Source organism: Diadema setosum, chromosome 14 (genome assembly GCF_964275005.1).
Source record: "Diadema setosum chromosome 14, eeDiaSeto1, whole genome shotgun sequence".
Classification (NCBI taxonomy): domain Eukaryota; kingdom Metazoa; phylum Echinodermata; class Echinoidea; order Diadematoida; family Diadematidae; genus Diadema; species Diadema setosum.
In genome coordinates this window covers 3,034,012-3,061,072 of record NC_092698.1, presented here as the reverse complement: position 1 = coordinate 3,061,072, position 27,061 = coordinate 3,034,012, and the positions used below count along the sequence as shown (strand labels likewise).

The window sequence follows — 27,061 nt, the reverse complement described above, 5'->3', positions numbered from 1 at the left end:
TTTACGTGCTCTTTCATATTTCATCAGAGGTTTCTCACTATCTCACCAAAAATGATAAAAACCTGAAGTTAAGTCTCAACCAAAACTATACGATCCCTTTAAAAATATGAAATGTTTAAAGCTTCTTTCGATTATGTTATTTCTGCTCATCACACATATGTATGTACAGATTTCATAATGGGTAAAAAGATATATATTACCACCCTCCAATGGGATCGTTAATGACATTTACGTTAGAATATAAGGCGCGTCAATAGATCGGTAAAGACACTTACTCCTCCCCTTTCGGAATCATTATCGATAAGGTCACTGCAAGTGATCCTGAATTTTCTCTTCTTGACTGTCGTCTTGACTTGATTGTATCATATGTTTTGCAGCTGAATAGATATGTCGTTTATTTTTTGGGTAGTGCTATAACTCGAATGACAAAAAAAAAAAAAAAAAGAGAGAGGAAACTCCTTACAGAATATTCCACGCATTTGGATATAGTAGGAAATTATTTACTGAGTTTAAGTCTGTTTTGCATCTTTATAATTATACGAATAATTGAACATAAGAAATTGCAGGAAAATGTGTCCCTTAAAAGATTGCATTGATATTGTACACTAGACATATGGATTGCAACTTTCTCCTTACAAAGCACGAATAATTTGTCATTAGACACAACTATGTGTAGTAGTTTATAAGATTCATATTATGGTGATTAGGTATAAGTTTGAGCACCTAACATGCTCCTAGAAGGAGCTGTAGGAATATAGCTGAAATGGATCATAATGTAGATAATGTGTTTCTTAACTCGCTTTCTGAGGGTGCTACAAAATATTACAGAATATTAGTCCAGTGTACTGATACTGTTGGGATTTTCACCACTGGGGACACTAAATTGGGTTCCAAAATTTGCCAATTTCATCAGAAGTAGCCTATTCATTATAGATATATATTTTTTTAACAACATGAATATCTTTGCTTAACTTTTCTCGTGTTGAGGGTGTAACAAGGAATCATAAGCGTAGTGTTGAATTTTTAAACCAGGATGTATTGATGACATCAGTTTGGTCTTTGTTACAAGAACACAAGAAACAGGGGTTCATGCATAAAAATGACATACTTCACAATACCACTGTACATAATTATGACTTCATCTTGGCGCAAATAGATAAAATAGCTCCACATATGTGCACATAGAATGCCCAGAATATTGTGATTATACTGAAAAGGACGGTAATATTTGACATCTTTATATTTTGTATGCTACCTGACTTGTATAATGTGTGTTGGAAAAATATTTTGAACCATTATAACAACAGCAGCAAACGCGGAAGAATCTTATGAAGGAACAATGAGTGATGGTCGAATAGTCTGCACACACCATGCACACACTGTAATAAAAAGTCGACAGAGAGAGCGGACATCAGGCGATGAAACTTGCCAAAGTATTAACGTCGCAAACAGCGTAAATATTTTGATCTCATTTTATTAATCCTATTCTGCATTTTTTCTCATGATGAAAGTTAACTTAGTTTGGTTTTTTCCATTCCTTAAAAAGTTTGTAGTGGTGATTACTTAAAGCAAAAGCAGGGAAAGCGAAATATCTCTGCGTTTACTATTTTATGTGTTTTCTCCTGAGTCTTTTTGAAGTATTCCATCAAGCTGTTATCAAAGTGTTGAATATTTATAATTTTATTCCTTTTCTACCTTCCATCTCTTACTCCAGGATTCAACAGCGTCTGGGAATGATGACTGGAAGTCGAGTATTAGTCCTTCTTGGGATAGTTTCTATCACCATCCGCCATATTGGTAAGATTACGAACATTAAAATCGTTTACATCAAATATACCTTTCAAAGCTGAGTCATAACTGTGGATTGTTGCATCACAATTCTTCTTATGTATTATTTTTTACCACCCCTTTTCTAGGATATTGCTTGAAAATACCTTTGTTATAGAAAGACAAAAACCTCTCTCAAAAAAAGGGATAAAGATAAGAAATAATATTTAAACAAAAGAAAACTAAAAGGCAGGACAGTGCTTGTCTCAATGATGTCTCGAATATGTGTCTATTGAATCACTTAAATATTACAACTAGCTCGTGTATCTCTGAGAAAATGAATAGGCGGAATGGATTTCAGATGACGTGAATACTGTCTTACTTCCATCAAGTCGCATTGTTTTGTTTTCGTCTTATCTTTTATTGATCTATGTAGGTGGATCCAGCGTGACTCTCGATGTACCAAGCCCGCTGACACCAGACCAAGAAGTTACAGCCGAATGTACAGCCGATAAAGTCTTTGGCTCAGAACGCGTGATCTGGTACTTAAATGGCGTACAGATTACCGATGGCGTACAAACAACCAGTACTGTAGATAGCCTAATCAACTATGTCTATTAGATAGAGGGTCTGAAAGGAAAATAAGAGATAGATTATGAATATTTAAAAGAGTTAATAAAGATCTAATTTGAGAGGTATAATCTTAAATTCATAATATTACTGCCATAGTTTGGGTTATTTTCATGATATTCTTGAAAAACCGAGTAGATTTTTATATCATTTTCTGCCAGTTTTCGCGCCTTCCTCTTCCTGGCACCTCGCCCAAAATGTCGCATCGTCCTTCAAACCTGTGACGTCAGATGACGAGTGGGAGTTCCTTCTCAAAGACGTGCAAGCAGGATGAAATAAGACAGAATATGTTCTTGTTCTCGTCTTGGAGAAATTGAACTCAACGTGTGAAATTATTAACACGAATATACCTGAATTCATCAGCTTCTTGATAATAATTTCTTGGGGCGATCCTTTTGTCAAATTCGATTTTTTTTTCTTCCAGCATTATAGTTAAAACACGACGATACTTCAATCATTTATATAAAGTGGAAAAGTCCCCTCAATTTCATCTCTCTGCCAATAATTACGTGGTAATATCTCAGCTTTCGATTCTATTGTTTCTCTTCTTCTTGTAGTTTTTTTTTCTAAATATCAGTGAAATTCAGCGCTGATTGTTGAAGAGAGGTCTTTACCTGCAAGTCACTGCCTGTTAAATTCTTTTTATTATGTCAATGACTTTCAAAGAAAATAAACAATACACATCCCCTTTGCATAAAAACAAGCACACACATATGCTAACTCACTTTACTCACAAACACAGTAAGCCATGAAATAATGTAATCCAAGATAAACATTATCTTAACTAATTAATGAAAGAAAAAAAACACAAAACAAAAAAGCACATGTTTATGACTTTCAAAGAAAATAAACAATACACATCCCCTTTGCATAAAAACAAGCACACACATATGCTAACTCACTTTACTCACAAACACAGTAAGCCATGAAATAATGTAATCCAAGATAAACATTATCTTAACTAATTAATGAAAGAAAAAAAACACAAAACAAAAAAGCACATGTTTATGTGCGACGTTGACTTCCTATCGTATTTTGACAAAATTATTACTCAGTGTCGTGGGTATAAGTTAAATAACCACACATATAAGAAAAAAAAAGTGTTTATTTAAGTAAACCCATCCGTGACAATGATTAAGTGGTGTAGTTTAACAAACATTACAATCAATGCTGTTGGTTTGTTGAACAATGATACAATATAGAAATCTTGTACAAGGTAAAGTGTCACGACAGGTAGAATCAGATCGCATTGCCGGGTACAAAGTAATACCACCTGCACGATTGATACAATATTTGCGATACAAACGACTTTTTAACCCAGAGAGAAAAAAATTATACCTTTGATATAAGTTAATATTTCTTTCTTCTTATTGCTATATTAAGGCTTTAAAGTAAATGAGGACGCAAGGCATTGTGCAGAAAAAAAAATAAAAAAGCACGAGAAAGCAATTTAATAGCTCTACACGTGGAGCTAAACAAATGCATTCAATAAATAAGAAACCTCATCCCTCAATCCAATCCACATATAATATCTGGGATACCCGAACCGAAGGTGATGATTCATAATTATGGAATATCCGCTCCTTTTCCGATTCCAAACATTGGGTCATTACGATGCACAGTTTGTGTGACGGAAGTGAACTCTAACACAGATACATCACCACACTTTTTCAAGTCCCGTTAGCGGCACAGCGACAAAGCAATACTGCTCGGAAAATACACAAAATCTGCCCTAGATATCCCTGGGAAGATGATGCTTGAATATCTGAACATAATCTTACGTCGTTAAACCAGAAAATAGGAGTATCCCAAGCTCTCTCCCTCGATCCGAGATAAGGCTTCGATGGCAGAAATTTGCCGTTCCCTCATCGGACTCTCTAATACTTAGTAGAGAGGGAGACGTAAATTTAAAAACATGTATAAAGTCGACTACATTTCATGGAACACTTTCCGTTTACGGCCAACCTGACATAAATTATAGTGTTCACCTGACATAAAAACCATAAAGATTTGAAATGGAACCCTTTCCGTTACAATAAGGAGTGATTTTTCTTCCTCCCACTTTATGTAGTCTCTATGTGTCCATCATTGCACTTGATGATTACGTGTGAAGACGCGTGTCTGACACTGTGAAAGGATGTATTATGCCAACTCGAAACGTGTCCTCAGTTTTTCCGATCTCCGCTTCAGAACATGAGCCTTATACATTCGAAAGCATGTTGCTAGCTACAGTGTTCAATGCCTCCAAGAAGAGGTAATACCACTAATTGGCATACAACATACCACACACATTCAAATAACTTTCCCTTCGTTAATTCGATCATTTTTAACAGAGGAACAAAAGTAAACGGAAATGAACTTCAGCCTCATGCCAGTAGAAGGTGACATGATGTGTCTCCTGTTCATGCAACCAACACGCAGTTTATCCTAAAATGCCGCAGAGAGTTTGGTACACATTTAAGGCAACTTTTGTGAAGATTTGAGTTTGATATCACCCATAATTGCTGTGAATTCTTAAGACATTAAACAACATGCCACCAAGGTTTAATCGGGAGTTAGAAGACTGAACAGCTTTCAGGAACATCGGTCTACCTAAGGGTACCTAGGAAGGAATGAAGGAATTCTTATTTTGGTAATAATCGCCTCCCGATCATTATTTCACATAAAATGTGACATTAATAAGCCAGGAAGACCGTAACCGTAGATACAAAATGTTAAGTGTGAAAAATAAACCAGACTTGATCACTGTCTAGAACTCAAAGTTTTTCGTCATGCTCCAACGTTACTAGATGCTGTCCGTAGATAACATACGAATATCTGGCGTGATTTTGTCAGTGCGGGTAAGCTAAGTAGACATCAGCTGCTCAGTAAGTACAATAAGCCTGAATGAATTAGTGAAAGTGTCCTTATCAAGAGTGGTTGGTCATGAAAAGACTTTGCGACAAGCTGAAAACAATGAAATATCTCACATTTCGTCTCTTTACTCTGGAAATCTTAACGCAATATACACCTGTGTTGTTTTCATTAATATTGGATAGATTCCTTACCATTTTCTCTAATTTCAGGCTGTGTTTGTGAAAGGAAACAATTAAAACCCACGCTTCTATCATAGAAAGTAGTAATGATATGGAATATTGACATGTTTGAGTAAATGGTAAGCCATAATACTCCGTAATTAAAATCACGCACATCGAGGACAATAATTGCCACGTATCCAACACACAGAAAAGGGAAGATTGTGTTCTTTAATCAGCGTACCCTCTAGTGGTTTAATAGCGACGCCGGGTAAATCTTTTCATTTCAAACTTTTCGGCTTTAAAAACGTATGACAGAAAGATGATAACTTCTCTTTTCTAACTTTTATCTCTCAAGTTGTATAAACACAGATGTGGATTAAGGAATAGAATAGATTTATTCAAATTGAAGAGGTTTTTTTCTGCCCTAAGACCCCACAGGCTTACGTGTAAGTCATGTCTCAGTTCGAAATCCCAGCTCTGCTTATTATGTGGACCTGGCAAGCCTAGCAGGATATTATTGTCTAATTTCTGAATGAAGGCAATATTGTCTGTGCGTTTCCACCATATCACTGTGAATTTGAAGGACGAATTGAACACACACCTGGAATAATTTTAGTTATAAAGATGGACTTTTTATCCATTTACATGTCAATAAATAATAATTATTGAAGAATGAAATAGCTCAATAAGTTTTAGACATATTTCCTCAACAGCATTGACCTATGAGAGTCTAGCGTATTGTAAAATTGTTTTCCTGACTTTCGTTTCCATTTGAAATATGTCATTTTGTCTTGTTTTGAAATATCAATGACGGAAGTGAAAATATTCCCTTGATGTGTTCATATGTACAGTTATCCCTCATATCATGTAGAAATAAGGTGCAAACTCAATACGAAATTATAATGTGACATATCATAACCCAGAATGTAAAGCTGAAACTTTACGGATAGATAGTATTATGATCTTATTGCCAGAACAGTGGATTGGAAAGGGATAAAAGAAGGGTGGATGAACAACACTGACTTTGCAGACAGCCAAAGTCGTTCAGCGGCAAACCTATACGTACAGATTCCGAGGCAGCCACTGCTCGCGGCCCTGCGATGGTAGAACTGGTGAGTATCAGCGAAAAATATGGATTCGTTCCAGATACCTCTAACTAACACACCAGCGAATAGTCACAGCACAGATCTTCGCGCTTTTCTCACTCCATGGAGGTTCTGGTTGTGTTTGTGCGTGTTTGTTGATACTCCATCTATTCCACCTATTCATACTACAAAACACCTGGTTCGGCTGGTTCTGTATTTGCGTGTTTGTTGATACTCCATCTCTTCCACCTATTCATACTACAAAATACAAGGTAAGCAAATATAATTAAAAAGCACGACAACGTCAGTTTAAAGATTCGATTTTGACTCGTTGATTTAGCATCCACCTTCTCTTAAGTGTGAACCAGTGTCATTTTAATTTTGATGCAATTTGCAAGATTTTGCTAGTCTTGTGAATACGAATATGAGCCAAGTTTCTAAGCTTTCCTGATCCACATTAACTGATATGTAACTGAGAATAATAGATATTGTAGATAGGGCCTAAACATTTTTGTATATAATAAATTTCACGTTTTGAGTCCAGAATACAAAGAATGTGTCTTGCATTTTGTAAGTCCCAGCCGTGCATACTTGATAAAAACTCGCTTTCAGTTATGGCTATTTTCATGATGGAAGAAAAAAAAATGTTTTCTCCATTATTTTTCAGTGAGACTTGTCGACGGGGCTGACGAACATGAAGGCCGAGTGGAGATACTGTGTGACGGGGTCTGGGGCACGGCGTGTGACTTAGGTTGGGGTACTGAGGAGGGAAACGCGGTGTGCCGACAACTTGGGTACTCGGGGGCTGCCTCGGTCCACCCAAACGCACACTTCGGACGAGGAACGGGCCCTATTTGGTTAGACGATGGAATTTATTGTCGCACGTCAGACAAAAATTCCCTTTCAGAGTGCGATAGACTACCGTGGGGGTGCTCCCATGACGCCGGTTGTGACCACGGCGATGACGTTGGCGTGCGATGTGCTGGAGAACGTGAGTTAGTAGCATGTACCTTAAAATGTATGTTGTTTTTCTAAATCAATAAAATCACTTTCTTCTTTGGCTTTTGCCAGTTTAAACTTTTTGTTCATACTAGTGTCATCAACCGCTCCCCTCCCAAAGAAAAAAAAAATGTTCCGCGGCCAGGGTCCGGGGCCCCTGCCCCGGGGCCCCTGATCCACACAAACCCATTGCCAGGATGGACTACTTGAACGGTATTGACATTAACATGTTAAGACGCTTTCATTGATCCCCTTCTATGTAGAGGTGTATATCACCATTAATAAGTCTCAAAAACAAAAGCTGCACACGAAGTATTCATAATATCGTTGCAAGTTATTTTGGTGTAGCATAATTAAGAGACTTGAAGAGATGCAACAAGTATATACCACCTCCCTCTATCTTACAAGTAATTTTCACTACTGTCTCTAATCTGACAGATGTCACGAGACAATGGTCAGTGTGCTCCCATAACCTTGGCTGTAGACGCTGTACTGATGTACTGATGTGTTAAACATTTTATATTTATCGTATTACAGGAGATCCGGAGGCTGCGGCGGCAATATTTAGAAACGCAGAATTGAATGAAGGCCTAAGTTACGGAGTTGATAGCTTGACTTATTACGACATAAACAGTCGACTGACATTCACTGCTACGATAGCCAACAACGGCGATATACTTCAATGTCACGTGTTGGGAGTCGTGCGCTCGGCAACTCTGGAGGTTACAGGTGAAGTCATGAATCTTGATATCATTACTTATTAATTCCAATGGCAGTACCCTCCTACTTTGCACAAAGTACGTATTGGTGGATTCGTATGCATTATACGGAATTTATATGAATAAATTCCCCCTGTATTTTTGAGAGCAAAACAAAGAATTATATGTGAGATACAGATGTGTAATGAATTCCACAGCAGAACCTAGACGGCTCCAATATTATAATAAATCAAATACCGTTGAACTTATGTATATCGTTCAAACTCTATCTTTTATATACTTGAATTACATGTGATATGTAACTCGACAGGAGAAATAGTTTGAGAAATGGAACCAAACATACCTCTGTTCATAAGATGAAGACCTCTTTGGTGGCAAGGGAATCTAAAATGCATTTGGACAAGAGTACTTAATAGCCAGAATTGCTTACATTTCTTCCAAACAGGAAATACTTTTTCCGGCTGAGTCCGTCTATGAATTCAGTAATGGAAATAAGTACGCGTAGTGACCTTGAATAGCTGAACTCCTTCCCTTCCTTTGCATATATTTCTTTCGACTAACATTTACCTGCATACGTGTCCCTTCCATGCTATTGGTCAATACTATAAGGGGCAAACGTGCAGGGTTCCCACTATCACGATTGGCGCCACGATTTAAATCGTGGTTTTGATCGTGTAACAATCGTGATGATCTTATCAGATCGTATCAGATTGTATCAGATCTTCAGGTCAATCGTAGCAATCGCATTAATCGTAGCCAAATTTTGGACGGTTCAAAAATTTTCTACGATTAACACGATTAATTTTCGATCGTGATCTTTGCATCAGATCGTCTGAAATCGTATAAAAACGCAGCAAATCTCAATTAATCGTGCTTCTTAATCGTGTTGATCGGGATCGACTCTTTTCACTTCCCTTCCACTTATTTTTGTACATTTGCCCGTATTTTACTCGCAGATTATATATATTTTTGTATTCCGCGAAGTGGGATCATGCATCTGTAGATTATTATTTCCAAACGGTAAATTGTATGACTGTGTGGGCATTTCTTTAGCATCGTAAGCTACATATATAATTAATTTGTTTAAAATTTCCTGAAATGACAGTTTTATCGTAGATAATTAGATTTTTTCATATATTGTGTTAGTCATGTTATCATTAATATCTTATGATTACCATTATTTTACTCGCAGATTATGTATATTTTTGTTTTCCGCGAGGTGGGATCATGCATCTGTAGATTATTATTTCCAAACGGTAAATTGTATGACTGTGTGGGCATTTCATTAGCATCGTAAGCTACATAATGTTTAAAATACGGAGAGACTGAAGCAACCGAGACCTACTGTCCCTCACAGTCAGGTAAATCTAACAACAAAGCGCAGTTAACGAATAGTGAGGCATTAAGTAAACGTACGATCTATTACGAACGCCATGATTGGACATTCGTAACTGATCGTAGAAGTTTCGTTGAAGTCGTCTGAAATTTCACGTTTGGATACGAGGTTATGCGAAATGTTTTCACCTTTCTTTGAAATACATGAAGAAAATATGATGAAATTGATGCTAAAAAAGAGGATAGGCTCTTTTTGAATGCTAGCATAATATGTGTTATACGCTCAATGTAAGAAAGTTGGCCGAACTGATAGCATTGCTTGTGTGTTTAATTTCATATTCGCATAGTATGTATCATAGGCATTTTTATTTCAAAATGTCGTTATCTCATGGGGTATTGAAAGTTTGGTTGGTTTGACTTGATTTATTGTTTTATTTAACATGTTTAAGAAAACCGACATACATACACAACAGAAAGGTAACTCCCCTAAAATAATGTCACTTTTTAACAAAAAAAAAAGTCTTAAGCAAAATTATTCGCAGGGGTATTGCTACACTTATTGACTAACTTCTATATGAAAAATACAATGTAATAACAGTGGTCTTTACTCGAGTGACCTTACATCCACGACAATGGTAACTTTTCAAAAGTCACAAAAAGTTACTTTGTGGGGTATGTGGAACATTCTGCTTCTGGTGGATGTTTCAGTGGTGTTGCTATTTTACATTTCATTGTGCCACCCCTCCCTTATTCAACCTGGCGGAATACAAAATATATACGATTTGCGAGTAAAATAAAGGCAAATGTTCAAAATAAACAGAAAGAAAGTGAAAAAGTCGATCCCGAACACAATCAAGAAGCACGATTAGATAAGATTTGCTGCGTTTTGATACGATCCAAGACAATCTGATGCGATGATCACTATCAAAAATTAATCGTGTTAATCGTAGAAAAATTTTGAACCGTCCAAAAATTTTTCTACCATTAACGCGATTGCCACGATTGACCTCAAGATATGATACAATCTAATACGATCTGATAAGATCGCCACGATTGCTTCACGATTAAGACCACGATTTCAATCGTGGTGCCAATCGTGATAGTGGGAACCCCGCTTCAACAAAACTTCCACGGTCAGTTACGAATGTCCAATCGTCGCGTTCGTAACGGATCGCACGATAGTGGGAACCCCGCCTTATGTGAGTTTTGTGGCTAAAGACTGAAATACGAATCCTATAAATTATTGAACCGTAATGCTTTTGAAATGTGTATTTCTATAGTTGTAGTTATCACCACAGACTCCAATTATGGATATCAACATTATGTTTCCTATTTTTCATTTTACACATGCATGTTCACATGCATGTTTTTTTATTTTCATTTCCAATCAAACACAGTTAATACACTTTGACATGATTACATATATTGGAACATAATAATACATATTGGTTCTTAAAAGAACTTCATGGAAATGGAAATTGAGGGGCTGCTAAAAAGCGAACTTGTAGATTGCAGTCCCCTCACTTACGTTACATTACTACAATACATTAATTATATATGACTTTATAACACAATACAACGATACATGTACCGTACAAGCTAATCATTGAAAGTATACAGTTTTCATTCAATCAAATCGGATGGTTACATGAAGTACAGTGTATACGCTTTCACATGTATACACATACACATAGACACAGACATACACATACACATACACATAGACATAGACATACACATACACACATACACATAGACATACACATACACATACACATACACACAAGCACACACACGTACCCACATACACATACGCACACACACGCACGTACACACACATGTATGCATCCACATACATTGTGCACACACAGAAGAGAGTAGGGAAAGAGAGGGCGGGAGGGGGAGAGGGAGAGTACAGAGAGCGAAGGGCAGGTCAACATTCTCGATGCAGGGTGAAGAAAAAAGAACAACAATTCCAAACAGTCAAACTAGTCATGGGGTACATATGAGCTAATCAAATATTTCTTTAAATTACTAGAGAATGATTTCAAACTAATGGAATCTTTTATATTTTTCTCAAGGGAATTCCAAAATTTTGGGCCACTGTAGATAAACGTGGATTTTGTAAATAGAGTTCGGGTAAGGGGCAAATGATATTCATCTGTTTGACGAGTGGGGTATTTATGAATATTTTTATTCTTATTAAACATATTTTCAAAAACTGAAGGAAGTGACTTATTATACAAACTGTACATAAATTGACCAAGGTAATAATAATACAAATCCCTTACTTTTAAAACCTTATTCTCCACAAATAATCCGTCAGTATGGGAATATTTAGAGGTATTACATATTACTCGAAGTGCTTTTTTTTGTAACAAAAATAATCTATCCAAATAAGTTGAATGTGTATTTCCCCATATTATAATTCCATACGTTAAATAAGGTAAAATTAACGTTGAATATAACATTAGCAACTTTTTAACAGAAAAACAAAACTTTACTCTATTAATTACACCTATGTTACTGGAAATAGTGCGGCATATACAATCTATATGCTGTTTCCAAGAAAGCTTACTGTCTACAGTTACACCAAGAAATCTGACAGAATAAACCTGTTTTATCACTTCATTTTCAAAAATTATATCATGTGGCAATTTATCAAGGGTATTACTAAACAACATCACATTTGTTTTCGGCAAATTAAGCGATAATCTATTTGCTCTTAGCCATTGCATTATCTTGTTCAATTCTATATTCATGACATCAATTAATGTATGAGGATTTGAATGAGAAAAGAAAAGATTAGAATCATCTGCAAATAATATAAAAGAAAGAACATTTGAAGATTTTGGAAAATCATTGATGTAGATAATAAAAAGTAACGGCCCTAGTATACTTCCTTGTGGAACTCCACAATCAACTGAGCGCAAAGAAGATTTTTCATTGTTTATACAAACAAATTGTTTTCTGTCTTTCAAATAGCTTCTGAACCACTCCAAGGCCTTCCCACGTATACCATAATGATTAAGTTTATAAACAAGAATGTCGTGGTTAATCGTGTCGAAGGCCTTGGAGAGGTCCAGGAAGATTCCTGCAGTATGTTGAAACTTATCAATTGCTCGAGATACTTTTTCAGTGAAAGATAATATTGCATGTGCTGTGCTATGTTTCTTGCGAAATCCAAATTGATATTTTGACAAAATGTCATTTCTATTTAAAAAATCTATAACTCGAGAATATATTATCTTTTCTAATATTTTAGATATATTAGGCAAAAGAGAAATAGGTCTGTAATTATTCAATTCTTCCCTATTACCCTTTTTAAAAATTGGAACTATTTTTGATATTTTCATAACATCTGGTACCTGCCCTTGTGATATTGATAGATTAAAAATGTGAAACAAAGGATCAACAATATAAGGTATTATATTTTTTAACAGTATATTATCAATATCATCATAACCAGAACTTCTTTTAGAAGGTAAATTATGAACAATATCTAAAATCTCATATACTGTTACAGGGGAAAAAAAGATTGAATTTTGATTACCTACGTCCAGATAATCATAGAATTCTTTAGTAGACAACGGAATATTTGCACAAAGATTCCGGCCAACAGTTGAAAAATGTGAATTAAATATTTCTGCTATCATACGTAAATCTTTTATTTCAAATCCATCATTCTTAATTTTACAAATAACATTTCTTTCCTTATGCTTATTCAATGTTTCATTTATCAATTTCCAAGTATTGCGCATATCATTTTTAAACAAATCTAATTTTCTCATATAATAATTCCTTTTTTCTCTACGCACTACCATAGTGAGAGTATTTTTATATGCCGTATACTTATCACGGGATTGCTGTGTTTTTTTTAACCTTACTTACATAATACAAATTATTTTTACGATTAATTGAACGTAATAATGACTTTGACACCCATGGCAATCTTGGATCACGTTTGTAACTACCCAACTTCTTTTTAACTAATGGAATATGTGTATCTAACAAAGTAACAATCTTATTTATAAAAATTTCATAAGCTACATTCGTATCTTGCACCACATATAAGTCAGACCAGTCAATTTCCATCAAAGATTCCTGAAACTGGGCTATATTCTGAGGTGTAAACTTACGCCTTCTTTCATAATTCTGAGGTATTTTCGTCTTTAACTGTAAAGATGAACACATATAAATAGCATAATGATCAGATATATCCGTAAGTATAATAGCAGAATCAGGAAAAGGGTTTACATTACAAAAAATATCTATTAAAGTGGCAGATTGTTCTGTTACACGGGTTGGTTTTGAAATCAAGGGTGAGAAATATGCAGAGAGCATAATATTGAGAAATTCCTCGGGATAATAAGAATCATTACATTTACTTAAATCAATATTAAAGTCGCCCATTAAATAACATTCCTTATTCAAAACTGAAGATTCTTGTAATAATTCATTAAAATAATCAAAAAATAATTTCATATTAGCATCAGGGGGCCTGTATATTACGCCTAGTAAAATATCTTTCCGATTAGGCACTTTGATTTCTATAAATAAGGATTCAACAAAACTTTCCAATCGACAGATATCTTTTCGAATGAAAAAATCAAAATTGGATTTAACATAGAAGGCAACACCCCCACCACTTCTATTATATCTGTCGTTATTTATCAAATGATATCCTGGGAGATTAAATAAAGAGGCAGTATTATCAGTGAGCCATGTTTCTGTGAGCCCAATTACAGAAAAAAAATGAGTCTGTAAAATTATCTTAAAAAATACGCAAATTTTCAAAGTTTTTATTTAAACTTCTTATATTCATATGCATCAGGGAGAAATTTTCGCTAACATCTTTGGACTTTAATTGATTAACAGTGACATATGGCGAAGAAATATCTTGAAATTTATCATTAAAAATATCATTTGTATGAAAATTAATATCTTTGGATATTAGGTTGTCAAATGACAGTGAAGCAGTAGCATTCTGGTCATTTGAATCAAATACAAATAAATCATGAAAATCCTGCTCATTCAAACGACTGAAGTCAAAATCAAATATCGAATCAGCCATTAAATCGATTCAATGCTGGAAGACCCTGACGGTCGTAACAAAACCACCGCACGTCCTGTAATGAGAAATCTACTGACCTGTTGAAAGAAGAAGAGGGAATGAAAAGAAAGAGTGTACATACATACACACACACATGGTACATACAAACACATGCATACAAACACATACACAAACATACACGCAAACACACACACACACGTTCATATAAAGACGCACACACATACAATGTACTCATACACATCAACGTCATAAGGGGACTTACACATCTATCAATTTAAGGAGTCACATCGGTCTCTCCAAAGGAGCACAGGAGTAAAATAACCTTATGTTCAAACTACAATCTTAGAATTTGTACCGTTCACTAATTTCATTGGTACTTTCATTACCTATCAATAACTATCACACACACAAAAAAGTTAATGTACCATTATTACGTACAATTATTAATAACAGTTCTTTCCTGGAAGCAACGAAAAGAGAAAAAAAAATGTTGAAGAAAAGTTTGTAATTAAATCTCATAAAATCAAAATTATTATGAGACAGAGAAAAAAGAAGGATATCAAAAGAAGAAAAAATAAAAATAATAATGTTTCTTACTAAATCAATCATAACTATATCTTAATCTTTTATTGCCTAAGAGGCATATTATGAAAATGTCCTAATATATCACGAACAGAAAAATTAAAATAAATACAGGATTTATGTGTAGTGTCAGGGTTACTGCAAATTTCCAATCTATTAACATTACAACTATATTTAAGAAAACAAAAAAAAATAAAAGAACTCTCAATAACAGTACAGAGATTGTGTAAATGCAAAAAGATATATTACTAAAACATAATTACTAACTTAATAAATCGGTTAATTCATACAAAAAACTAAGAAAAATATAACACTATTCTGTACTTTAATAAACCAATTTCAATATTTAGACAATAAAAGAAAAAAAAATTGACAACAAAATAACGGTATTCACGTCTCATTAAAAAAGAAAAAAGAAAAATTAGCTAGATATTTTACGATCCATAACACGTTAAAGTTTCGATAATAACATTAAATCATGATCGGTTGCAAATCAGAACGTGGTTACTGAGTAACCCTTTAACTTGATTAATACATCGAGCCATACGATTAAAAAAAAAATCCACAATCGATTGCAAGTCAGGGTATTGATGAAGATATCGAGCATGGTCGTTTGTATATCAGAGCGTGGTTACTGAGCAACTCTTTAAATTGATGAGTAAATTGGGCCATAAGATAAGATAACACTTTGCAAAAAGACAAGAAAAGAACAAAATCAAACTTCGACCGTAAGAAAGAACAAAAACAGAAAAGATATTCCAATCTCACGGCATAGTTGCGACATAATATTGCTTGATCGATTTTAATTCGGGGTGTAACAATGCCTATCGATTCTTACCATTAGGATACATTATTCAAATACCTGATTTACTTATGGGGGACGATTACAATCAGATTTGTTTAACCTACCCAAAACTAAACAATACAAAACACTCAATCATTCAATGCAATACCTTAGAAAAAATCATTCGGAGATACATCATTATGATGTATCAAATTAGGTTGAGAGAAAAAAAGCTACACTCACATCATAAACAATGAGCGAACGATCATGATCGAATTGGAACGTTCTCAACTATCGGGGGAGACTGCAGTATTCATTATGCTTGAAACAAAAACAAAAAAGAAAAAAAGAAAATAATCTATACTTATCAAAACACCAAATTTCAGATTTAAATACAACCCTTTACCTAGATCAATTCAAATGAATATAAAATTTAGTATATTCATACCGTAAGAGGAAAAAAGAAAAAATGTTAATCCATAAAAAGGGAAAAATCAAAAATATAAAAACAATTATATGTTATTCTTAACGCTGGGATAATGTGTCAAACATTAATATAATCAGTGCGGGGCAATATAAACAAAATAAGTAGAATATTCAAAGTAATATCAAATATCCAGTATCATAATTATTTATACAAACTTTGCATCAATATTAATTTCAAATAATAATATATTCAGTACAATTATCGGATATCAATCAGAAAAAAAAAATACAGAACGTTTACTCAAATAAATACGGGGCGCCACCGAGCTGGCGCCACTTCCCGGCGTAGAAGCGGAGTTTTGTTCCCGAACTGTAGAGCTGTTGGACCTGCTTTGACCACCTCTTTTTTTCCGCGAGGTCGACTGCTGTTAGATCATCGATGATGAAGTAGTTTTCGTTCTTCAACACATTTCTGCAGCTGCGCATCACATCCACTTTGTCCCGGTAGGACAACAGCTTCACTAGGATGTGACGTGGACGGTCCTTCGATTTAAGACCGTCACGATGAGCGCGTTCCACTTTGGCTGTGATGTTGAATTTGTCGCGAAGGATCTTTTCCGAAGCCTGGATGCAGTCCTCTCGCTCGTCTCCTTGTGGAGCTTCGGGAATCCCGACGATTCTCACGTTGTTTCTCCTCAGGAAACGCTCACTCTTGTTGACGGCGGCTTCGCAGATGATGGTCCGGGCTCGAAGGTCATCTGCCTCCTTCCTCAGCTCGTCGATTGTCGTTTTCATCTCCGCCTGCCGTTTCTCGAGGGTGTCGATCCGCTTCCTCTCGGCAAGCAAAGACCTGTTGAAATTGCTCTCCATTTCACTCAGCTTTGTGATAAGATTATCGGACACCTTTCTAAGCATCCTTTCAAACTTGTCGCTCATCCGCTGAAAGCATGCCTCGAGTGCCGGAGAAAGGGTCGTTTCAATAGATATATCATGGTCCGATGCATCTGAATGGACACCCTGTTGCACTGTGTCCGGGTTGTTGGCGGGCAATGGAGATCTGTCGATATTATGGCTTGCAGACTCTCCAGGGGTCCTTGTCGGGCTGGCACCGGGCGATCCTGTTGCAGTGGCTCCGCTCGCCTGCTTTGGAGCAGGGGGTGCACTGTTGGGTTGGAGCCCGCTCGCTGGTGTTGGTGGGGTCGTTTTTTTAACTTGAGATCTGGTGGGCCTTCGCTGACTCATCATCTTTGAAAGTCGTCTAGTCGGCTCAGAAGGACACAGTGAAAACAGTTGTAAATGTTCGAGGTGGTGAATTAACAAATTGAAGGGTACAAAAATGAAAAATTCCCTGGCTGATTTGGAGAGATCCGAAGATACGTTCCTTAGGTGAAGAGCGCCATCTATCTATCTTTGACCTGTGTATATAGATATTGTGATCTATAATAACATTCGTATTTATCTGTCTTATATTTGTTTAAATTGATTTTATCTATTCATCTGTCTTTTACGGATTATATGCGAATACACTTTAAATAATTCAACAGGTGGTGTACCCCAGTCCCCTGCCCAGTCCATCACTCCATGTATCACTCCAAGTCCCGGTACACCTCCTGGAGAGAACATCTTATCCATCGATGCTGTAGAGATTAAAGGCGAAGACAACCTGGTTAATCTGGTCATCTCCTGTCACGTGAACTTCACTGATCAGCCGTCCCCGTACCTCCACACCTACACCATCGGGATTGAGAATACAACTCTATCGTCATCAAGCAGCGCCTCAGCCATCCTCTCACCACGCCCCAACGCCTGCATCGAACTCACGTGCTCCGCGACGAACGGGATTGGAACAACCTCAGCCACGCGCACACACTGTCCAAGAGGTAACAAGTCTTCATACAGTATGGCCAAAGTTGTGAGTTATGTAAATGATGCAGCATTCGTTGCAGAGATTTTTAGCACATACTTTTGTTCTTATCAATCCGTTGTAGTCGAATGTATTCTTTAAGTGTACATGTTTTCATTCACGCTCTCATCGATGTTATTCAGGCTATCATGCTCGGTAAATCATCCTTAATTTTTAGATACCTTTTTTTTTTTTTTTAACCACGAGTCCCATTATCGAAGCTGGATGCATAACCATCTAAAATGATACTGACACTGTATGATACCCTGTTGGTAAACGGCTGTTACCTTGGTGAACGGCTGCCATTTGTTTTGTTAAACACGTGCTTCCCCAGTGTGTGGAAGTAAAAATCAACCCCCTACTAATTTTGGGCATCGTTTTATGAAATCTTATCTGACTCCCTTTCCGTCCAGCAAAGTCAATCAAATGAAGTTACTTCTAACTTTATTTCCCATTGGTGACCGGGTACTGGTTTGGATATTGATCAAAACATAACAAATAATCATATCCAACAGATAAGCCATCAGAAGAAATCATAAGCGTAGAGTTTGAGACTCTAGAGGATGATGATGAACCAAGCCTCATCATGACTTGCCACGTGGATCCAGAAGATCAACCCTTTCCACCAATCGACACGTACCTCATTGCAGTCGACGATAGCATCATTTCCGATTCAGCTTCTCCTACGGTGACGATTGACCCTCAACCCAACGTATGCATCGATGTCGTGTGTACTGGTATAAATGAATACGGAGAGACTGAAGCAACCGAGACCTACTGTCCCTCACAGCCAGGTAAATTTAATAACAAGGCGCAGTTAACGAATAGTGAGGCATTAAGTAAACGGCAATATGAAAAGTTTAAAATGTTTTCTTTATCCCTTTATAACTGTCTCCCCGAGATAAAAGGAATTATAACCTTCAGTGGCTTTTGTTCACGTGATTCCGCAAAGGTTTCACCGGAATAACCGTGTCTGATCAACAGCTTATCTGCAAACTTCAGAATTTAGAATTAAGTACATCTAAATAGTGTCAATAAGTCGAATGAAGAGAAGTCAGGGTGTTGACAGTGTAACAATATCGTGTTAGCACTGACAAGAAAAGTAAACGAACGACCATGTGCTGGGTGAACACAGGATGTCCCAATAATCAAAGTAAAAAAAAAACTGCAGATAAAAGTGGTCATCTAGTTTGCTTGGAGACTAGATGCCGAACTGGTGACGACTCGAGTCTCGCTGGTCGAGGAGACGTCTCCTGGAGACTATTATAGCCTGGTCTCTTGAGAGAATCAATCTGGTTCATTTATTTTTGGAGACCTTTTACAGTCTTCATGTTGTCTTGGAGACGTCCCTGCGTTGTTCAGACTATTTTTGTCCGCGAGGTCTCTGAGACCCTTCCCCGATGTTGCCGAGACCCAACAACTGAGAAGACGTCGCCAAGACGTCTACACGACTGAGAAGACGTCTAGGAGACGTCGCAGTGACGTCCCGATGATGTCTCGGAAACATCCAGATGAAGAAGTTGTCATTTTGTTTAAATACGTCTCGGACGCTTGCTGGAGCCACCTTCTTTGTGAGAGTGCATGCCAGTCCATGCCAGTTCATGGTCTTTAGAGTCGTGACGACTGATCAGTCACTGCAGGGAACCTTCAGGCTTGATGTTGCATTCACCCGTTTTGTCACTATTCAATCTCATTATATAGACCCCGGCCCCGAACAACCTATTGGCAACATCCTTAAGATCGAGACGACGGAAATCAGAGGTGAAAGAAACGTGGTAACTCTAATCATCACCTGTCATGTTGACCTCTCTGACCAGCCTTACCCACATCTCCACACATACACCATTACAGCTGATAACGACACCTTGTCCTCCTCCAGCTGTGCCTCAGCGATCCTGTCTCCACTCCCCGATGACTGCATCAATGTCACATGTTCTGCCACCAACGGAGTTGGAGATGCGTTGTCATGGATGAAATATTGTCGGACAAAAATTGCTCCTGGTAGGTTAAAGAAATTACAAATACGATAAATAAAGAATTTGTATGGAAATGTTGTGCTCAGCTTACGGGAAATGCATCCCAATGTCTTTGTTTAATCCTAACCTAGCAGTGATTGACAGATGATGTCATCAGAAGATCCTTTGCTTAGATCCAAGTAACCTAAACCATAGTAGTAGAAAAAGTATTATAGAATAATATCAATATGGCACATAGTCATTTAGACAGTCTTTTAGCCGGAATAAATGATTATAAGAAAATAAAAAGTGAACAGAAGTCAACATCATTTGCATTTAATAAATCCTGATATGTGTCAAAAAAACTATTATTCTTGAAGCAAATGATACAGTTTGTATACATGTATGAGCCTCAAAGTGATCCCTTCATCACATTAAGTAGAGGAAAGTGCCACTGCATAGTAAACCTTCTCAATCGTCTGTAGTTCTATCTCACTACTTTCCGAGTTGTGTGTATGGTAGGGGATCAGGGGGTGTTGCACAAAAAAATCTAATCGATCTAATCGTCCTTTCACAATCTATTTCAAATTGCTTTCAAAATCAAATTCTACCAAAAACGTCTTTATCACACATTGCATTTTGAATATTACTGGGTATATAAAAAAATTAGAGGATGCACAAAGCTTGCCATGATTTTAAGTAGATCCTAACTTTTAAGATGGACTACGATTCTATGTAAAACACTCCTAGAAATCTCCTTGTCACTTCACAAAGTACAGGACAAAAAGATAATAATCAGAGAGCGCAGAAACAAGAGAGGGCGCTAGAGGGCTTTGATTGACTGCTATAAAGGGCTCACACGGGTAAATAATTCCCCATAGAGACGTGTGTTAAAATTCAAATTGCAAAAAATTCTGTAAAATAGCTGGGAGGAATGAGATGTTTCAGCTTCACTAACCTGGATAAGTGAGATATTACCTTTCATCCATCAGATTTTCAGGGTGGGTTGTTCTGCTCTAATTCTGTCCAGGGGTCCGCAAAGCCAGACTACGAGTTCTTGTCACTCAAAAAATCACCTATTTTCCGTACACGTACCCGATGAAATATAGTCCCCTCAAATTCCATCAGAAAAGCTTTCATCTTCCAACCAAAATGCAGTTTGTAGAGGAATTCATACTCAATGTCTACAGCTATTCAGTTTTTTGCCAAACTAAATCATTGATTTTTAATTAATTTTTTTCTTCATTTATTTTGGTATCTTTGGTACGAATTTGTGAAGGGGTCTGGGACAGTCCATTTTATTTACAGGTGTGAGCCCTATAGTGGAGGTCATATTTCTTATTTGACTTTTTGACATCATAAATGTGTTTTTGATGATATTTGCCCCTACATCATATGAGAAATTGCACAGTAAAGGGTTGTAAAGCTGCTTAAAGGGACACTTTTGAAAATGATGCACATGGAGGTATTTTCAAAAAAAAAATCTTGCAGTGTCCATGTAGTTCTACATGAGATGAATATATGAATATGTGCAGTAATCCTTTGATAAGGGAGAATCATTGTCATCGTATGTCTGCAAAGTTCTGTTAAAGACTTTGACTCATCAGACAGATTAACTTTATGTATTTTGAACTATGTTTCAGTGGCAGCCAAAACAAAGAAATACATTAAAATACCACAATCATTCAAATTTGTTTGACAATGACTACAATATTATTTGTTGATTCACCAGCTACTAAGATCTAGTACCACAAGAACATGAAAGAAAACAAATTGTAGTTAAGCAGAGTTAGAGAGAGAGAGAGAGAGAGAGGGAGAGAGAGAGTGACAGAGGGAGGGAGGGGGGGGGGGGAGGAGTTCACAGATCAGCTCAACATAAACCAGCAGAGCTTGTATGGGGAAAGTAGGTCAGTCTTGCTGGGTGCTTTCTGCCTGTGTGTGAGCTTGTTAGTTTGAAGGTTTAAAGTGTGTGTACCAGTCGTTATGGATTATGTTCCCTGAGCTGTCATCAATCACCGAATGCAGACTGTCTCCATGGTTGTAACTGTGAGAAAGGATGGAATGAAAGACAGAATAGAACAGCATAAACTCTTTATGACATCACTAACTGACCTCCACAAGAATGTTTGGCAATTGGTCATGACACCCCATTTATTCCATTATGAGCAAATCCTAGAATATGATGTCACTGGCTTTTCCAAGAAATAGTCCTTTACTAAGAAGTTTAGTGGAGTATGAAAAAAAAAAGGAGAAAGTATTAACACATGAACTTGAAATACATAAGGTGGCAAGGTATATATATCTACCACACAACAACCTCCTTTTTACAGAAATAAGAGAACATGGGGCCTAAACTGCTTTGCACTCAAAGAAAGAACCTTTTTCTACCTGGTTACAAACCATGGAACAAAGGGATGACATTTAAAGGAGAAAAATCAAATATTAAGTCACAAACGACTTATGTTCGCCTGACGAGAGAAGATTTTGAACGCACAACAAATTCTGACACCTATGGAAATGGTCATCAAGATCCAGATTATGTTTCCCAACAAAGCAAAACAGTGATGCTTTTACGGCCAAAGAGGACAGAACCGACCACTGCTGACAAAATTTTGACACCTGAACATGGCTATGCAACAGGTCACCGACTGATAGACATGCAGAAATTGGCAGAGACAATCAATCTCGTCTGGAAGCAGCACAAGAAAGACAGCCCTAAATGTACCAAAGTGGATCTGATTATACCAGAGGAAGCAGAAAGTCATAGAGGGATTGCTGTGAGTATCCACTTTGTGTGTAGACATTGTGATTTCATTTCTTGTGTTCACAAACTGTACAAGGAGATTCCTCGACAGGGCCGTGGAAGGAGAACTGCCGTGCCAAACATGGCACTGCAACTTGGACTTTATCAGAGTAACATTGCACAGTCTGCTGCAGCTCGAATTCTAATATCGATGAGTGTGCCACCAGCTTCAATGAGCAGCCTCCAGGAAAATGCGAATCAATGTGGGGACATGATGTCGAAATCTAATGAGGCAGATATGGCAAACAAGCGCAGGAAAGTGGTGGAAGTACTACAAAATAGAGGTATGAATGCAAACACGCCAATAGGTATCGAAATTGATCGTCAGTATAATGTGCCCCTTAGTCATGGCCGTCGGAGAACACCATTTGCCCCAGCAACGCAGGCCCGTGACATAGCAGTTGAAAATGTTACTTCTGAAAAGTATGTGATTTCCCATCAGTCTTTCAACAAACTGTGCAGGTACGGACAGAGACAAATAAGTGCTGGTTTTACACCTAGTTGCCCCAACCATCCTAAATGTACGGCTAATCTCAAATTGCATGAAAACATTGGAGATGAAATGAACGGGGGAGAAATGTGTGCAAGGAATCTCTTAAGTGCAGAAGAGAGGCTCTTTATTGGAACTGTTACCACTGACAGTGATGGTCACTTTGCAAAGGGCATTCAAAAAGTAATGAAGGAAGAGGCTAACATTGATACCGAGTCCTTTCTGTGCACCACTCATTTACATCGATCCTTGGCACGACAAATCACAAAACTGAAATTAAGTAAGGAATGTTTCCCCGGCAGATCAGTGCGAATTAGAGCAAAGCAGCAACAAAATCTAGCTGATGATATTGCACAGCGAGTTCAGGCAGAATTGAATTCAGCACATAAAATGTCTCCCAGGAACATACTTAAGTATGAGAGAACACTCGTTGAATGTGGTGATGCCATACTCTTGTGCTATGTTGGCAATCATGAGCTGTGCCATACGAAGAGCTTAGTTTGCCGAGGAGACTACAGATTCAGATTTTTAGGCCCAGCATTTCGGAAAAGACTATCGATCAATGCTGCAGATAAGCAACAAATCCTCAACATCATCTCAAAGAGATTATCTCCAAATATGCTCAAGAAAACAAGACTGCATTCCTCGACTCAAAAAGCAGAATCGATGAATGCTGCTTTTGCTGTCACCAGTCCCCACTACACTGGCAGATTTTCTCGCAATCGTTCTAACAGGGAACATTCTGCTATTCAACTTACCAACAGTGGACCGATATCAATCCTCGAGAAAGCTGCAGCTGCTGGTGTACCGGTTGAGGGAGGGAAGAAGGTCCGCCATAGACTTCTCAACCTGCAAAGCCGACGGGATTACTGGAGGACACGGAACAGAAAACAAGCTGGGAAAGTGTCTAAAGCGAAACACAGGAACTACAGATACAGACTGTATGAACGAAACAAAAACTGGAAAAAAGACTGTAATGTCAGGTCATATGTTAAAGGACAACTTGAAAAAGAGCATTTTTCCATTGCACGTGATCACAGTTACGATAGAATAATCAGCTCCAACGTTAGTGAGTCTGAAGAAGAATTTATCTAAATTTGTGTTCCACACTAACTGAGACTAACGTTACAGCTAAGTAATACAGGTGTAATGAAAATGAAACACAACAGATCTAGGATATCACTATCAAGAAAGTTAGTGGGGCCCGGGGGGGGGGTGTAAAACATACAAATAGGTGTAATGAGCTACCTACCGAAGGGCCAGGGCTAAGTTGAGTAAGGACAGGAAATTACTGGGCTGGTGGAAAAATACACTTTGGATCATGTCCAATATTACACACATTATAAGAGTGGCATATTTGTCTGGATTTGTTATCTTCACGGCTCTCAAGCACCAGGTGACTGGGCCTAACACACAAACGTGTTCCACAGAGGTGGGATGCATCGAGCTCAGATGGAATATCCCATGATCCAGTGATCCAGATCATCTAAGCAAGCATATGTGCGTGTATGGTTGTACGAGACTTGCTTCTCTCTGAAATCACAACATCCACCAGCCCATATCCATTCTTCTGTCGGCCAGTGAAGACCCAGCAATGGCCTGGGTCTTCACCTAGTTTAAATGTTTTTCTCTCCAGCTTCTGCTGGTAATCAGCTGGGAGAGTACTAGTAGATTGCCTATTCGCCATGTTCGTAATTGTAACAGTAGTAGTAACCAATAGTAGTAGTATCAGTACCAGTAACTAAATACTTACTTCGCTATACTAGCTAGCAAGCACTCAAATTTTGGAAACGTAGGCTTGGCCTGGGTGTGGGAACAGCCAGCCAATGATAATCGAGGTTAGTTCAAGTTAACATCAGTCTAACAATATCATCAGTTTTGTTAAAATAATTGTTCCAATAAATCACCTCAATAAGTCATACTGGCACATAAAATGTGACTAAAGAAGGCACAAATTTACCAGATCTGTAAAGCCTTGATAACCTCGTCAGGTGTAGATGTTGAGTTTGAGGAAGCTTTCTAGTGTGCTGAATTATTGTTTTGGCAGCGCACAATAGTCACGACGTGACAGTACAGCGTGCGTACACGCTCCAGCGTAGTCTACTCGAGTAGAGTACCTTTCATCCATCAGATTTTCAGGGTGGGTTGTTCTGCTCTAATTCTGTCCAGGGGTCCGCAAAGCCAGACTACGAGTTCTTGTCACTCAAAAAATCACCTATTTTCCGTACACGTACCCGATGAAATATAGTCCCCTCAAATTCCATCAGAAAAGCTTTCATCTTCCAACCAAAATGCAGTTTGTAGAGGAATTCATACTCAATGTCTACAGCTATTCAGTTTTTTGCCAAACTAAATCATTGATTTGTAATTAATTTTTTTCTTCATTTATTTTGGTATCTTTGGTACGAATTTGTGAAGGGGTCTGGGACAGTCCATTTTATTTACAGGTGTGAGCCCTAAATGACTGAATGCTTATTATTTGATATTTAATGGGTTAGTCAAATACGGGTTAGTGATTGGCTAAACACAGTCACGTGATGGAGGCACATTGGTTATGTTCGCCCATGGGTAGAACATATTTGTAATGTTCTCCCATGGGAGCTATAAGTCCCTCGACTTCGTCTCGGGACTTATAACCTCCCTCAATAGCATTTCAAACCCTTCGGGTGGAACATTCGGTATGTTCCCTCCCCCGCCAGTCATCATCTATATAATGTCGTCCAGCGTTAGGCACTGCAATATGAGTCCAGTATGTGTTCGTGGTTACTGTTGAATTTGGACAATATAATTAGCTTGAAAATAGAAAATCATGTGATTTTTATCGTATTTCTCTTTATGTGTATTCTGCAACGTTATGGCTAAATGTATGGTGCTTTTATTGAGATAGAAAGAAACTTAAATCGATAAAAGCATGTGTCGTCAAAGAACGTGTCTTTGCGCTCTTCATAACTAATTATAGCTACAGGCAGCTTTTAAATTAGTGGTATGTCTTTAAAAAACCGAGTTTGAAGCACAAACTACTCAGGAAATGAAAGGAATATAAATTAAGAAAGGTAGGCTGAAACGCTATACAGTTGTCCATTAATGCTTTATTGACAGAGGGTCCCATAGCTAGCCCTCGTCGAGGGTTTCTTCAGAAATCGTCAACGACGTACGTTCTTCTCGTCGTCATTTTCATCCTCTCCATCATCACCTGTCTCACTGTCTTCATGAAGAGAAAGATTGTCTACTGATTGAGGTGAGTATAATCTTTCACATGTTGAATTATTCACAGTAGACTCTATTCTTGCTATTACAGAGTAACCAAGAAATGGTATGTACTAATTTTCAATTTCTACTTATCACCATTATTCAGGAAAAATTTCACGGAAAATGTTTTTTTTTTTTTTTGTGTGTGTGTGTGTGTGTGTGCTAAATTCGAGAATCTGTGTGGACCACATCTGTTTCGAGGTGTTGTATAAAACAAAAACTTGGTCTTTACTCGTGCAATGG

At 37.4% G+C, this 27,061-nt stretch overlaps 1 protein-coding gene across 1 annotated transcript; it reads left to right on the top strand.

The window, feature by feature from the left end:
* Window positions 1–1,736: 1,736 nt before the first annotated feature.
* LOC140237836 (uncharacterized) lies at window positions 1,737–26,802 on the top strand. Its single transcript, XM_072317766.1, has 8 exons — window positions 1,737–1,797; window positions 2,204–2,269; window positions 7,167–7,490; window positions 8,036–8,227; window positions 17,963–18,298; window positions 18,837–19,115; window positions 20,023–20,322; window positions 26,669–26,802. Exons 1-8 carry the CDS (start codon window positions 1,737–1,739, stop codon window positions 26,800–26,802), a joined length of 1,692 nt encoding a protein of 563 aa, XP_072173867.1.
* The last annotated feature ends 259 nt before the right edge of the window (window positions 26,803–27,061 follow it).